The 16,399-nt window shown below is 44.3% G+C and overlaps 1 protein-coding gene across 2 annotated transcripts in view; it reads left to right on the top strand.

The window, feature by feature from the left end:
- The first annotated feature begins 3,261 nt into the window (after window positions 1-3,261).
- Window positions 3,262-16,399, top strand: part of HS3ST3A1 (heparan sulfate-glucosamine 3-sulfotransferase 3A1) — a 106,783-nt gene continuing 93,645 nt past the window's right edge. The window contains exons 1-2 of one of the 2 annotated variants that reach the window (XM_063700637.1): window positions 3,262-4,705; window positions 6,421-6,513. In XM_063700637.1, coding sequence (XP_063556707.1) covers window positions 4,107-4,705; window positions 6,421-6,513 — 692 coding nt within the window. In that variant the 5' untranslated portion in view covers window positions 3,262-4,106. The remainder of the gene's footprint in view (window positions 4,706-6,420; window positions 6,514-16,399) is intronic. The other variant, XM_004058611.5, reaches the window with a different exon arrangement.

Below are 16,399 nucleotides of genomic sequence, written 5' to 3'. Positions count from 1 at the left end.
GCTTGCAAATGGCTTGTCGTGGGACTTCTCAGCCTCCATAATCATGTGAGCCAATTCCCTAGTAAATCACCTCTCATCTCTCTATCTCTATCATCTGTCTCTAATCCATCTATCTATATTGATGTCTATCTATATCCATATATCCTATTACTTCTATCTCTCTGGAGAACCTTGACTAATAAACACGGAATAACAAAGAGAAAGGGAACAACAAGAAGAAGCTGTGCATCAAAGTCTATTGCGCTCTTTGGTATTTTGGTAGGCATTTATTTCCCCATTAAAGAACCATAATAATCAACAGCTCCAACTTGTTTCCATTCTAATGTAAGCATCTAAGTGGATGAAAGAAGACATGTTCTAAAAGGCTATGTAGCGTGACTGTACCTAATTTTATGATGAGACTGTAATCACCCTTCTTGATTTTCATCACGATTAAACATAATGCCACATACCTATCCCCTATTGTCTTATCAAGAACATTTCTTTCCCTGATTCCTTTCCTAAGAGGTGCCTTGGACAGGCTGTGTGTCACCACGAAAGCTTGATGCCACTCTCAAGGGCCTCTTCTATGGACTTTTTCCCTCCTGGTTTTGGTAGCCCTTCCTTTCCCTCATTCTTTCAGACATAAGGGTAGTGACAGCGCCAGTGCTACTAGCTTAGGGTTGCTGTCTTTTCTAGTCCTTTATAAACAGATCTTTTGTAAATAAACCCTCCATGCATTATCCTAATTTGAATGTGCTGTCTGATTCCTGTTAAGACCCTGACAGATTCACCCCTCCCACCAAAACAACATCCCCATTTGTGCTGTCTTACTAGGGTAACCACCAGCCACCTAGCGGTATTGAGCATTTGAAATGCGGCTAGTCCCAACTGAGATGTGCAGAAGTGTAACATTCACACTGGATTCCAAAGACTTAGTATGAAAAGAAAGAACATACATGACTTCAATCATTTTTATATTGACTACATGTTATAGTCACATTTTTGGATGTATGGGATATATTATGAAAAGATAACTTTCTCTGCTTCTTTTTCAACCTTTTGTAAGGTGCTAATATTTACCAGAAATTAGCCTGGGCAACATGGCAAAACCCCATCTCTACAAAAAACAACAACAAAAAATTAGCTAGGTGTAGTGGCACATGCCTGTAGTCCCAGCTACTCAGGAGGCTAAGGTGGGAAGATCACTTGAGCCCGGGAGGCAGAGGTTGCAGTGAGCCAAGATTGTGCCATTACACTCCAGCCTGGGTGACAGTGAGACCCCATTTCAAAAAACACAGAAAAAAATTACTAAAAATTAAAAATTATCCATGCAGCTTTTATTTGTGGCTCACATTTTGCTTCTAAAATGCAGAGCTGCCCTACATGTCATGCAAGTGATCGTGAGAACCATGTTTCCTACATCGAGCACCTTTAATACCCACGTAAAGGAAAGACCTGTGCTCAGAAAGTGAAAGACTAAACACATGCTATGATGTCATGTTGGAGCTAGAAGGGAACTTCGAGTCCATCATTTTCCAGTCCAGGAAACTGGGGCATGTTTATAAGCATTCACGGGACTGCATGCCTTCAAAACAACTTAAAAATGGTCTTTGTTTTGTTGTCTTCCTTCTGCAAATCTGACTGAAGTACTTAGGGAAAAAATGTGAAAACACAGGAAAGTTTAAGTTAGCATTAGATCTCAACTGGTTTGTCAATATCCAATTTTAGAACACAAAAGGACATTACAGCTTGGCAGGGCTTGTCCATCCTCGTAAACGCCCAGCGCTTTATGGCATCAGAATCTAAAAAGCTCTTCACTGGTTGTCGAATCAGTTGGGATTGGTAGTTCATAAACATAAAACCATAAACCACATCCAGCAGTGAGTATTTATCTAGCAGGGCACAAATTCATGGATCCATGCAAGCCCAGAGTTAGAACCACTAGGTCCCCCTTGGAAGCTGAAAAAGTGGAAGCTGACTTCCACTTCCGTGGTCAAATAGAGCACAGAAAGGCTGCGAAGTTCCTGCATGGGGACGCAGAAATGCCTGGTAAGTTTCCTGCACCGTGGACCTTGAGCCTGCGGTGGGCCCTTGTTAGCACCCGCAGAGGTCCCAGAAAGCTGCCTCCACAGCTTGCAGGGGCTGGTAAGAAGCTCCCAAGCTACCGCCCACATGGTGAGGCATCCCGTGGAGGCAAGGAAGCCAAAAAGTAAGGAACAAATAGGATTGGAACAAAAAACCACCTCATGCAGCTTCCACGGGCCACCTCCCTCCATTAGACAGCAAGGCGGTTTGTATCCCTTCCTGACCTGCTCTCCGGGGAGCGCACGAAGAGGATATAGGGTCAGGGGAGGCAAGGGAAAGAGGAAACCGCAGTTTATGAAAGGACACTTAACCCCTTTGCGAGAGTGCATGCGCGCGCGCGCGCACACACACACACACACAAGCACAAACATTAAGGAAATATACACTACATTAAAAATTGGGCATAGGGACTTGGAATCGGAGTTGAATTTTTTTTTAATTTTAATTTTGCCTTTGATTTATGCATTTTTTTTTTCGTAAGAGGTTGTTCCTTTCTAGGCCCTGAAGGACTGTATCATCTTATACAAATCCAAGGGAAAACAATCAAAAGAAGAAAAGAAAACAAACAAACAAAGAACAAACTGATGGGAGAAAGAGCTTTGCTCCAAGACCCGCAGCAGACAGTTGAGTAGGTAGAAGTCCAAGCTGCTGCAGAGGAATTCGGTTTGCTCCAGACAAACGGGGGCGTGGCGTGCAGCGCAGTACTGGGAACTGCTGCAAACAAAACTTCCAAGGGGACGAGGGGTAGGTTCCAGGCGATGGAAAGCGGTGGGATGGGGAAGGATAGGGCAACAGTGCCGAGAGGCGAGCAGAGCGCGGGGAACCTGGAGAGGGTCAGGGCTGCGGAGGGCTGAGCTGCGGTGGAGAGCTCTGGAGCCCCTCACCAAGCTAGTGGCTTCTTGGGTGGAAGTCAGGCCCCCAGAGATCCGGCCGGCCTTTGCTGTCACTCAGGCAACCCCGGAGCCGCCGCAGACACCGGATCCACTGGAAGGGGGCGAAGCCGCGGGGAGGAATGGGGGACACTGGGGAAGGGGCGTCGCCCCTGCCGCCCCCGCCCTCTCCAGTGCCATTGGGCGGCTGCTGCGGAGCCCGCGCCACCTTTTCTCCATCCCACCCCGCCCGTCTGGCCCCGCCTGGCCGCTGGTCCGCGCCCCGCTGCGCTCGTCCGGGGGCTGGTCCGGCCCGGGCCGTTGACGTCACCAGCAAGTTTGCTGCCCTCGGCGTCCCACGTGTGGCGGCGGCAGCGGCGGCCCAGGAGGCAGCCGGTGAGCGCCTGCGAGCACAGTGGCGGGGGCCGCTGACAGGTCCCGCGCAGCCCAGCCCAGCCCAGCCACGCGGCTCACAGGTGGGGTTCAAGAGCAGTTTGGAGCAACCCGGCGCTACGGAGAGGGGTGGACGGCTCTGCACGGGCCTCCTGTCTCCCGCTCGGGCAGAAGGACTCGGGGGGACCTCGCTCCTTGGCCGAGAGAACCTGAACTCGGGCGGAGAGAACGCGCCCAGGCGGGCAAGGGGACCAGAAAAAGCCGGGGCTGGAGGTCACTGTCGCTTGCCACTGTCTGGAGCGCACGGAGCGCAGAGGCCCGGCAGCCGCGCGTGCCCTCACGGGGACCGAACCAGTGATGCAGGATCGCTGAGCGGAGATCCGCGCCGAGAAGTCTCTCGGGGCCAGGGCTGAGACGCACGCCTTCGACACCGCTGCCAAGACCCCGATTCCAGCGACTCTTGCGGGGAACCGAGGGGCCAAGGCTGCCCCAAGCTCAGGACTTGGGCGAGTCTAAGACGATGGTTTCTTAAGCACGGACCCGCGTTCCTCTTCCCGCCCCCTCGACTGGAGGCAGGGATCCTGCGCGGGGCCCCCGGGATTCCGTTTCCCCGCGGAGCCCCGGCCGCTGCCTCCCGGGACAGTTCGCACGGCCACGGGGGCGCACGGCGACGTGGCCTCCGTCCAGCGCGCTGGCCCGCCGGGGGGATGCTCTGGCACCTGTCGGGGTCCAGGCCTAGCATGGCCGGCGCGTTGCCCGACGTCGCCTCCGGCTAGGATGGCCCCTCCGGGCCCGGCCGGTGCCCTCTCCACCTCGGCCGAGCCGCTGTCCCGCAGCATCTTCCGGAAGTTCTTGCTGATGCTCTGCTCCCTGCTCACGTCCCTTTACGTCTTCTACTGCCTGGCCGAGCGCTGCCAGACCCTGTCCGGCCCCGTCGTGGGGCTGTCCGGCGGCGGCGAGGAGGCGGGGGCCCCTGGTGGCGGCGTCCTGGCCGGAGGCCCGAGGGAGCTGGCGGTGTGGCCGGCGGCGGCACAGAGAAAGCGCCTCCTGCAACTGCCGCAGTGGCGGAGGCGCCGGCCGCCCGCGCCCCGCGACGACGGCGAGGAGGCGGCCTGGGAAGAGGAGTCCCCTAGCCTGGCAGGGGGTCCGGGCGGCTCCGGGGCCGGAAGCACCGTGGCCGAGGCCCTGCCGGGGACCCTGGCGCTGCTCCTGGACGAAGGCAGCAAGCAGCTGCCGCAGGCCATCATCATCGGAGTGAAGAAGGGCGGCACGCGGGCGCTGCTGGAGTTCCTGCGCGTGCACCCCGACGTGCGCGCCGTGGGCGCCGAGCCCCACTTCTTCGACCGCAGCTACGACAAGGGCCTCGCCTGGTACCGGTGAGCGGGGCGGGCCCGGGCTGGGGCTGAAGGATCCGGGGGTCCTGGGCTGGGAAAGACGTGGAGGAGCCCTCGGTGACCCCCAGTTCGCCCTCCTCCCCACTTCATGCAGAAGGCGAAGGGTCGTCAAGGGTCTTTCTTCCCTCTCCGCCTTCTCCTTCCTGGGAAGTGGATGTTGAAGGAGAGAGTGGGAGGGAAATTCTGGCCTTCATAATTTTCATCCTTGGGAATCCCTTGCCAGCAAATAGCCAGTCTGGTCTCTTTCTCCTGCTCTGCGAAAGTATTCATGTATTTAACTAAAGGAAAAAAAAAGTCTCTTCTAAATTAGAAACCTGTTCAACAATTAATAGATTGCCTTCTCCTTCCCAAGGAAGCCCGTTTTCATTCTTTATCTTTTGGAAAGTTCTTTGTGGTTAAGACAGTCTTTACCATCAGGTATTTATTTACCTTGACCTTTTGCCAGATAGTTGTCCTAGGTGGGAAGTAATATAGAGACTTAGTAAAAGTGTCAAGAACCAGAGAATCTGGGTAGTTTGGAAAATATATGTCTGTCTGAGCAAGGGAAAGCAACCAGGCACTGTATTTTAAAGGACGCTTGGCAATAACTTTTGTTTGAGGGCAAGGAATGAGTTTTGTAAAGTGCTTTTGATATTTGCAGGGAAAAGTAACTTTTGACTGACAGAAACTTTTCTAAAGATCTTCAATCCTCTTTACAAATAAGGTAGCCAATTAAAAGAAGAAGACAAAAGAGAGAAAAATACATTGGCACAACTTTGCCAATACAGTTTAGGAAATAAGTCTGGCTTAGATCTTAGTCTTAAATTTGCCAGTCTCTTCAAATTCAGACCACCTTTAATAATAAAATCAGCCAGATTCTAATAAAGCTAGTGTCGCCTGGATTTTGTTTGCCATAATATATTGGCTTTTTTTTTCTTTCTTCAAAGTACCAGTAAAAATTATGTTGCTAGAATTCTCCATTTTATAAAGTTTATCTAGTTCATAAAAGATGCATTCTCTTTGTTATTTTAACTGAAACAATGTTACAAAAATTACAACACAATTCAGGTATTTTCAAAAAGCCCATTAAATTAATCATTCATCCCCAACACAGAAATGGATATGATTTGACAAGTTTATTTACTTGAGGGGCCAATTGCACTCTCAGATTGATTTCAGGAGCCGAATTTACAGTAAATCCACTCAGAGAGAAAAGATTTGGCCCTAAAAATAGAATTTGAACATTAAACACTTTTAAAACAGTAACTTTCCATTTGTTGGAAAGAAAAAACAAACAACCTTCCCTTAATATAGATGATATATCATTTAAAATCGTCAGCCACTTAAAATATCCCCTTGTGTTTCTGTCATTTATGTTGTATCCTCTGGGAAGTTCTTATAAAAATGACCTGTTGAATCTGGAAACAACAGGTCCTTCTTTTTAGCACAAAGGCAGCTCTGTTTTTTCCATCAAGGACACGAGAAAGAAGTGATTAAAGACCCCTAAAACTCTTATCTATAGCAGTTTGCATTGAATTCGGCCTCGTACCATGCTGTAAGCGAACACATTTCAAGCTGCCTGTCTGAAACATCTAACACTACGTTGGGCTCTGAGGTGCTATTAAATATGGTGAAATATTTAGTACTAAAACCCTTTATTTTCCTTTTGCCATATAAACTTTATTTCCACAAAGTAGGATTGTTTCTTCTTATTCCAGAAATGAGTATTTGAGGGCACAGTGTATCTGCAGACCTGGATCTTATTTTCCGTGGACCTTTCTGAGCTCCTGTAAGGGGAGGAAGGTTTCAAGGTAACTAGAAACACAAGTATTTTTTTAAAAAAAAGAAAGAAAAAAAAAAGTCATAAACTTGTAGGCCACTCTTTCCTTTGGAAACTGAATGCATGCTATAAAGTAAATCTCTTCTTGGATTGTTTACTGCAGCAGAAGAGTTTTGTAAAGCAATTTATGGTGGTTACAAAAATAACTGCACAGTAGACTTCACGGTTTGGTGAATTTAATTTTCTAAGTGTTGGAGCAATGTCTTTGTTTTCCCATTTGCAGTGGTTTTTTATTGGATGCATAAATTTACGTTTAACTCAATTACATAGGAAACTTATTTAAAAAAAATCCAACCTATGGAGCCTGGATTATGTGATTATTTAATGAAATTTCCCCACAGTTCTCTTTCATCTTGGCTCTGAACTTGGAGTTTGATGTTTGTGAGCAAGACTGAAGGCTCGTCTATGAAAAAAAAATCTCCCACCCAGAATGCCACTTAAATATTAAGTGCATTTTAGCTACTTATATTTAGCTAATAGTTTAGAACAGGGGATTCAGTTAGACCTGCATGAGTCAGCCCAAACTTTGCAATACAGGATTTGTACCACACACTTATGACCACACTATCACAGACACACACACGAACAGAAATAAATTCCAGATATTTGCACCCAGCAGTGAATTATGGAAGAGAAAAACCTATATAATTATTTTTAGGTGTACATTGACACGGGAGAATCCTAAAAGGTCTAGCCTTTTTTTGCCCAGTGAAATCACTCAGTTAGCCATGATAGTTTGTGGTGGCAGTGCCACCTACTGTCCTCACAAAGGGACAAATCTGCTGCAATTAGCAAGTTTGAAGAAAGTGTCTTGGAGAATGAGTTTGTGAGTTGCTGAACTTTTTCAGTCAATTACTCTAACTGGGAAGAAAATAAAATACTTTATGAAGTTTTTTCCAAGAGTGAAGTAATAAACACTTCCTTCATTTGAACACATTTGTAGTAAAGATAAAGAAAATATTTAGTATTCAAAATCTCTAGAAAGAAAATTATTCTCACTAATTTAAATGTCCTAATAGACTTTCTCTAAAATAAATAAAACAAAGGCAAATTTTTATATGCTGAGAAAGTCGACCCTGATGGAGTTTAAAAAAAAACACTCCTCATTACTTAATTTAGCAGACATGATATCACTAAAACAAATGTCTGTGGCTCACATGTCACGGTAAAGCAGTCCCTTGCAATGAATAGTGTCCATTTCTCTTGTATGTATGGTGGCTTCATAAAGGAAAGGAAAAAGTTTCCTTAGCTTCAAAACATTGAGATCTTTGCTGGAAGTCAGGACCGAATACCTCTACTGTAGTTCAAGAGCAGGCGAGCTTAGAATTTAATAAGGAGGCTCTCTTCTGCTTCTTTCTGTCTGCACCAACTAAAAGGTATGTCTCTTTTTTTCTGTAAGCTAAAAGATACTTATTAATAAAGTAGTTAAATATGTGTGTACACATACACATACATATGTATGTATATAAATGTTTAGATTCAATCATATTTCAGTCTATTATTTTGGTACAAGGTAGGAAATATTTATTATCCAGTCTCTTACACTAGCATGTCTATTTCTTATATTTCAGTTTCTTTTCTTTAGCAAGTCTGGACAATTTCAGCAGAGAAGGATATCACTAGAATCATTTTATTCTAGAGCGCACAGGAAGATCAAAGATTGTCCAGCTCACAGTTTAGGAGCTAGTGCTCCCCTGACTTCATCCAAATTTGAAATTTTCTGGCCTCGAACGATCATGGCCCCGTTTTTCAAGTCCATTAGAGAGGCATACTGAGCAGAGGCCCTTTCGATTCCTAGGAGGAGAAATTGGCATTTCGTGGCAGCTGGGAGCAGCTGCAAAGTCCCTCCATGAGCAGTTTCCCACCCTCCTGTACTGTGCAAGCCCCTTCTGTGTGAAGAGTTTGAAATGAAATCCGAGCCACGAAGCTGCAGTCTGGCCACCCATGCAAGGTCATGTGGACTGATGGCCAAGGGCGCTCTGTCCTTAGGGCAGAGGAAAGAACATTGGGAATAGATGAGGGCTAGGAAGAGAGTGAGATGTTACTTTGGACTCTGAGTCTAGCGTACTTGTCTATAGAAGTTCTCAGTACCTAGACATTCCCCACCTGGTCACAGGTTGGGGACCCAAAATACTGTCATCTAGTTTGCTAAATGTCTGAACTCTGGGCTAATCCCCAATAGACAACCAGAAATGCAAGTTGATCAGCCTAGTTCCTCTGTGTGTGTGTGTGTGTGTGTGTGCGTGCGCGCGCGCACGTGCGCGCACGCGCACACCCTCACACATGCAGGAGCAGACACTGAGAAGGCAGGGACAATGATGGAATTTATAAGAGGAAAGTTACTAAGTAGTTGGGGAATTTCTGAGCAATATTGGACATCCTGAGTAGGGAACAGTTTGGGGACACTATTGAGATCATAGTCCGGGCATTAAACAACACCAGAAACACTTGGTAGAGCTTGGACTGGAATGCCTTGTGTGAATGGATATTCCTTTACAGGGATGAGATTTATAATATGCTCTTATACTTTATGTGAAATTCACAGACTTCCATGAAAATCCACCACTACGTTATAATCTCCTGACTACTCTTTAAAAAGAAAATACCCTGGCCAAAATATTTGTCTCCTTTAAATAAGTCTGTTGATTGGCCAGGAAAGAATAAGTGCCAAATCTGTATTTTGGCAGGGTCATGGGAATGAAATAAGCCTGGGTAATTAATGACAATAGGGGCTAACCTCACATAGACCAGATGCTTACTTCATGAGAAGAGTGTTGCAGAACAAACAAAACTCTCTGATATGAACAACAACAACAACAACAACAACAACAACAACAACAAAAGGCCTCGTATCTCTCCGGGACACAGTTGAACAATTGCAAATTGCAATTGCCATCAGTCAAATTGCTGGGCCCAGTCGGGAACTTGATATTCTTAGCTCGTTTCCTTAGGGGGAAATCTTCCTCCACCAAGTGATAGTAACTTGGCTGAAAAAGAGCATCGTTTCTTGGTATGGGTTTCCTAATGATATTAAACTCCAAGCTTTTAGAAAATTTGTTCTGCTTAAGTGATGAGTTGCAATTGTGAACATAATGTTTCTTATTAAATATGTGCCTCTAATATGTAATCAGAGGAAATTGTACTCCCTCATCTTTGCATTTTGTAAGGATGTCTTAAAAATGCTTGTCAGCACTTTAAAACTTTTGCTAATTTGATACAGTTTAAAAATCTCTCTGGGGGATATTTATATAGTGAATAAATAAACTGTTGTGAAGCCAAAATTTAGAAATTGAATTTATGAGAGGAATGTTATTAAGTAGTTGGGGAACTTCTGAGCAGTATTGGACATCCTGAGTAGGGAAGAATTTGGGGGGCACTATTGAGATCATATTCCAGGCAATGCTGAGTTAGTGAATGGAAGCCTTTCCCCAGTTTCTTGCCTTCGTGATGTAACTCCTGAATTTTTGCCTTACTATGTGGTCATGATTCTTCATGCCCCTAAAAACTTACATTTATCCTGAGATTGCCCGACTGTATTACAGAAATTCAGAACTGGCCTGTTTCAGTTGTCTGATGACAATAAATGTGAAAAGAGACAGGGGAAGTGTTTAATTAACAATGGAGTTTAGTACTTGCCATCGGGAGTTCGAGAGACATTCTTGCAAAGGTTTCCACACAAACTATTCACCGACTCGAACAGCCCGCTTTGAATGTGATGTGTAGCGCCACCTAGTGGGAGGAGGAGTCAGGAAGGAACCCCTAAAGGGAGAACTTTGAAAAACCTCATCATGATAGAGCATATTTGCAGTCTCAATTTAAAAAAGAAACTACAGCAACAACAAAAGCTTGTGTTTAGGTAGCACTTATAGCAAGATGATCTGTCTAGTACGGATGAGCTGCACTTTGCCTTTTTTTCAAGCAAGGATAATTCACTTCTTTTAGGCAGGGAGTTTATTCTTTGGAGAGAAAGAAGAGATTTGGCTTCACAATAAACTGAAAACCAAGATATAAATGATTAGGGGATTTAAATTAAAAATGCCTATGACTGAAAGGAATACCATATGCCCCAGATTACTTTTGTTAGTGTGTTTTGCCTCTGTGTCTGAAAGCCAGCTTCAAATGAAAATACTTCCAGATGATTTTATTTCAACATCAGTAATGCAGGCCTGTTCCTTCCCCTGTGTGGTACAGGCTCTGGAGGACGGTCCTGTGATTCTAAACAGAAGCCTGTTTAACCCTTAAGGTGCCTGAGATGCCCTGTTGAGAATCCTGTCCACCACACACGGGACAGCTTCACAGGAAAGCGCTTTGAGAGTTCCGACAGGACAGGCGTTTCTGCGCCTGCAGTCCAGGGCCTGGGAGAGCAGGCTGGGATGCAGGGTGGTGGTCAGGTTAAAGGAAGGCAGGATGAAGGGACAAATAGGACAGATTGAGTGGAGAAACTGACAGACACCACCTTAACCAAGTGACCAAGGTTAGCATTCCCTGTTGTGTTGAGATCATGATCCCCGATATAATACAATAGGATGGCACTTCACCTGTGCGGTAATCTTCCCCCAAATCCGTAACCCCAGTATAGCCCTGAGAAAACATTAGACGAACACTGATTGAGGGACATTTTACAAAATACTTGACCAGTACTCTTCAAAAGTGTCAGGATCATACAAAACAACGCCAAGACGGCTAAGCTATCCCAGATGTGGGGAGACAAAAGTGAGTCATTACTAACAAGTAAACACGAGGGTGCCCTTGGTCGGATCCTGGGTCTGAACTAAGGCATTTATGGGAAAACTGGGGAAATGCGGATAATGTATGCAGTTTAGTTAATAACATTATACCAACGTCAGTTTCTTGGTTTTGATCGTTGTACTGTTCTAGGGTTATGATATCCCCTAAGATGATCATTTGGGTGAAGAGTATGCGAATTCTCTGTACTATTTTTCACAATTGTAATATCTAAAATGATTCTAAAATCAAAGGTGAAAACAGCAAAGAAGGCAGGAGAAGCCTAACAGGCGTTGAAGGATGAGGGCTCATACTGAAATCCTGTCTGTGCCGATTCTCTTTTATTCCGTGTTTCTTCTTTCCTTTCCTTCGGAAGGGCCCCCAGGATGGGCCCGCCAGCCTCCCCTCCCCTGCCCCGCACCTGTTGCTTCCAGACATGCTGATCTTTCCCTCAGCTGATTTCATAATCATATTGGCTCACGGCTCCCTCCTACTCTCTTGTTTCCGAACCAAGCACAGAGACAGTTTTGTATTCCTTTCTTTCTGTCTTCTATGACAGGCAAATGTAAAGTGAAGAAGGTGTGAAAGGTTCCCCAGAGCTTCTTGTCACAGAGAACAAAAACATTGATGTAAATGACAGGTCTCTGAGGGCACAAAGAGCTAAAAACTAAAATAAGGGTCAGAGGAAAATCAGACTTGGGCGTATGACTTTTTTTTTGGCTACAAACATAGAAGGAACAGGTGTCAGTGGTTGAAAGCTGGTTATAGGGAAAATAGATAGGGCCAGAGCTGTGGATGCATCTTATGGCAAAGATGACAACACGGTCCCGATTTTCCAGGCCAGCTTAGTAATTTTATTTGCTTACTTTGCTTGTTTTAACCTTTGTTGTAGACACTTTGGGTTATGAAACTTTCCACAGGAGCAAAACAGACCTGGAACAATTAACGCATTCAAGGAAGAGGCAGGAAGAGAGAAAGTGCAACCTTCAGAGCTCTGGAGGACCAGTTTCTTTGCACCTTCTAACTATGCGGGTTTATTCCACTGAAACTGCTCAGCCAGACTCCCAGCTTTATCAGACTCAATGTTCCTGTCTAGGTGGTGTGCTGTCGTTTTCTGCTTCTGTTTTTAAATACACAGTTATGTTTATCTGGGCTTCCGGTTGACTAGAGTAATGAAAATCTCCCTCAAAACATTTCCTCTGATATTTTTAACAACTGTAAAAATAGTTTTATCCACATTACATTTTTACTTAAGCAAAACAAAACAACACCCACGCCATCAAGAGACTCCGAGAAACTAACAGTATTTTCTTTGAATCGTTCATTCACTTATCTTTATTGGATCCGTTTTATCAACTGCTTTCGTGCAAGGGATAGACTGCAAATGCTTATGTAGTTAAAAATAATTTCTGTGATTTAATACCATTCTCTACTTGTTTGGCATTTTTCCATTTTAGTGGCTATACACTTTTCTTCATGCGTTTTAGCCTTTTTTAAAATAGCAAAATAATTGGACCCCGCGGTGTATCTTTGATGAAATCTATCATTTTAGAGGTGAGGTGATATTAACTGTATTTGTTGAGGCCACACTATGTGCTGGATGATGCGGAATGATCTGTTGCTTGTAGTCTGATGTTATTAATAGGATTTATATTTTTATGCAGGTCCTACCATTTTCTACATTTTATAGATCAGAAAAGAGGCTCAGAAAGATGAAATAACTTGTCCAAGGTCATAGAACTATGTAGGTCATAGAACTACTGCCAAACCCAGATTCACCCACCTCCAGCATGCCAGAGCCTCACCACTGGGGTGAATGGTCTCTGTGATGGTCTCTGGCAGAACTGCCCAGAGGTAGTTCTTGCTACCTGCCTACATAGCAAGCCATCAATGTCTCAAAGGTGCAGGGGATTGAAAGGCTGCCCCATGTGGTAGAGTGACTTGGACATTCTGATCTTGGACCTTTAGTTAGAAAATTGGGCAGCACGTTAGGGCCAGGTGTGGTGGCTCATGCCTGGAATCCTGGCACTTTGGGAGACAGAGGCAGGCAGATCACTTGAGGGCAGGAGTTCGAGACCAGCCTGGCCAACATGGTGAAATCGCATCTCTACTAAAAATACAAAAATTAGCCGGATGTGGTTGTGGACGCCCTGTAATCCCAGCTACTCGGGAAGCTGAGGTACAAGAATCGCTTAAGCCCAGGAGGCAGAGGCTGCATTGACCTGAGATTGCGCCACTGCACTCCAGCCTGGGCAACAGAGTGAGACTCTGTCTCAAAAAAAAAAAAAAAAAAGAAAAAAGGAAATTTGGGCAATACTTTAAAATATGGTTGTAAAAGTGAATTTTTAAAAGTATTTAAATACCTCTGTTAGTCAATTGGCCTATTATGGAATAACTAAAACCGCCTTCATTTTTGTCAACTTTTCTCCCTTTTTCTCTAAAGAAGTTGTCTGATCACAGAACTTATCTTGTTGAACATATTAGAAATCTTGTGTCATTCAATTGATTTTTCCCCCATTTATTACAAAATAACAATAACCACTAAAAACACTCTCCAAACTGCTATGTGAGAAAGCCAATATGTTGTCAGAAATGTAATCAGAGCTGGGTGTGGTGGCTCATGCCTGTAATCCCAGCACTTTGGGAGGCTGAGGCGGGCAGATCACTTGAAGTCAGGAATTCGAGACCAGCCTGGGCAACATGGTAAAACCCTGTCTCTACCCAAAATACAAAAGATTAGCCGGGTGTGGTGGCCATGCCTGTAATCCCAGGTACTCCGGAGGCTGAGGTAAGAGGATGGCCAGAGCCCGGGAGGCAGAGGTAGCAGTGAGCCAAGATCTCACCACTGCACTCCAGTCTGGCTGACAGAGTGAGACTCTGTCTCAAAAAAAAAGAAAAGAAAAGAAAAGAAAAAGAAAATAAATGTAATCAGAAGGACGCTTGCTGAACCTGGAATTGGAGCAAGGAGAGCTGAGGCCTGTGTGCCGTGGCTAGTGTCAGCGAGCTACCCTGAGGTCCCTTTTGCACTGTAGGGATCCCCCAATCCAGTGCTCTCCCGGGACCTTGCTGAGCCACTCTGCCAGTCTGTCTTTTTCACTGTTCCCTATTTTCACCTTTGGACTGATGCTTTTTAAAAATTCTTCAGATATGTTAATACCCCCAATGAGAGCACAGCCTGGTTGTTATCCCAAGTACTATTCTATCTTCATTATTATTGTTATTAATAATGTTTGTCTAATTGATTTCCTGTCATCTGGTCATTATTAGCACCAAGCCTTTACTGGAGTGGTCAGACCATTAGTCACATAAGACATGACTGTTGATCTGAACTTCCTTTAGTTCCAATAAGATAGAATCATAAACAGATAGGATGTTGGAGGTAGAAGGTATCTGAAAGATAAAGATAGTCTTCCGAATAGGAAGAAACAGAAGTGCTTTGCCCAGGTTAAGCTGAAAGACAAGAACTCAGGGCTTCTAATTCCAGTGATATAATTCTTAAATGCAATTGGGAAATAATTGCCCATCTCCACAAATGTAAGTTTAGTTTTGGCAGATTTGCAACAATGATAAAAATATTTTTTTGAATGGAACCAGTCATAGCATTGTTTTTTTTTTTTTTAACCTCACAGAGCTATTAAATTAAAGCATTGAATTGAATTGAATCAATGGTCAATTCATCTTTAAATTTCTGGTTTTCATCTCAGATGTTTTCCACAATATTTTGATACTTAGAGGTATGGGAACCCATCGAGTGTGATTGGTCTTTGGGTCCTTGGAAATAATTTGTGTTTTATGGCCGTTGCCTGCTTGTTAAAGATTAGCAGGAGAAATCTGAGTATGGACAGGAAAAAGTTTGCTTTTTTCTCTCTCGAGTGTTCAGAGTAGGAAGTAATCAATCAAATTATGGGAATAAAATTTCTTTCCCTTTTTTCAGAGTTCTTACTTGGATTAGATCTCTCCTTTCACTAGGAAATATCAAAGTTGCCAGGCTGGTTTGAATGACAAAGTCAAAAATGATGTGTCTGTTATGGTCATAAATCTCTGCGGATTCTCATTAAGTTCAGGTATTTAACAAAAGGGAACTGGATTAAGCTGCAACTAAAGTTACATTCCCAGAGCTAACTGCTCCCCTCGTCACCTTTCTAAACGGAAGCCATGTTTGCCCTAACTCCATGTTTTGAAAAAACGCTGCAACGATGCAGTGATTTCATTTCACAAACAAAGCTTTTCACAAAGTAAACAGAAACTTGCACCTGTGTGTGCGTGTGTGTGTGTGTGTGTGTTTAATTTTCTGGTGAACTCTAATTATTCTTGTAGTTTCCTTTGTCAAATGTTGTGTGTTTGCTTTTTTGTTTTTTCTTGTTTTAAGAAAGAAAGGCCACTTTTTTCTTTCTAATGAGGCCTTACTCTTACTCCTTGGTGTAGGAGGCTTTTGGATTACAACATTATTTGTTCAAAAGGGCTTTCCCCAAAGCCAGAGGGTCTACTAGAATGCCCTGCTAGGGTTTAATGATGGAAAGAAAACAGATTGGATCTGTTTTATATTTATATGGGGAGAGGTCACAGGGAGCTAAAGCTTGTGATGACAATTCTGGGGATTTTCAGGTGCATTTGCCCTGTTGGCGAAGGGTGGCAAATTGGAGAGCAGGCCTTGGAGAAACTGCTCAGCTCCCATGGATTGTTACCAAGTAGGAAGGAAGGCTGCTAATGCCTTGTCCTCTGACTTTTTAAAGAAACTTGGAATATCGACTTTTTAAAAACAGATTGGAAAAGAATTTACATATTAAAAACCAAAACCCACATGAAAACCAAACAAACGTCTGTGTGGATGAAGCGAATCAATCTCAACTGAAGTGAATGGCTGCAAGTTTACAGCCTGTGACGTGTGGTGAAGGTCAGAGTTAGACAATCCACAGCTGGAGTGGACCAGTGAGTTTTTCAAACTGTGACTCACAAGACATGAATGTCTGATAAAATCAATCATTCTTTAAAAATGGAACTATATATCACGCCTGTAATCCCAGCACTTTGGGAGGCCGAGACGGTCAAGACCATCCTGGCTAACACAGTGAAACCCTGTCTCTACTAAAAATACAAAAAAATTAGCCGGGCCTGGTGGTGGGCACCTATAG

This window comes from Gorilla gorilla, chromosome 19, assembly GCF_029281585.2.
Source record: "Gorilla gorilla gorilla isolate KB3781 chromosome 19, NHGRI_mGorGor1-v2.1_pri, whole genome shotgun sequence".
Taxonomy (NCBI): Eukaryota; Metazoa; Chordata; class Mammalia; order Primates; family Hominidae; genus Gorilla; species Gorilla gorilla.
The sequence above is the reverse complement of the archived record's forward strand: the minus strand, read 5'-3'. Positions and strand labels throughout refer to the sequence as shown.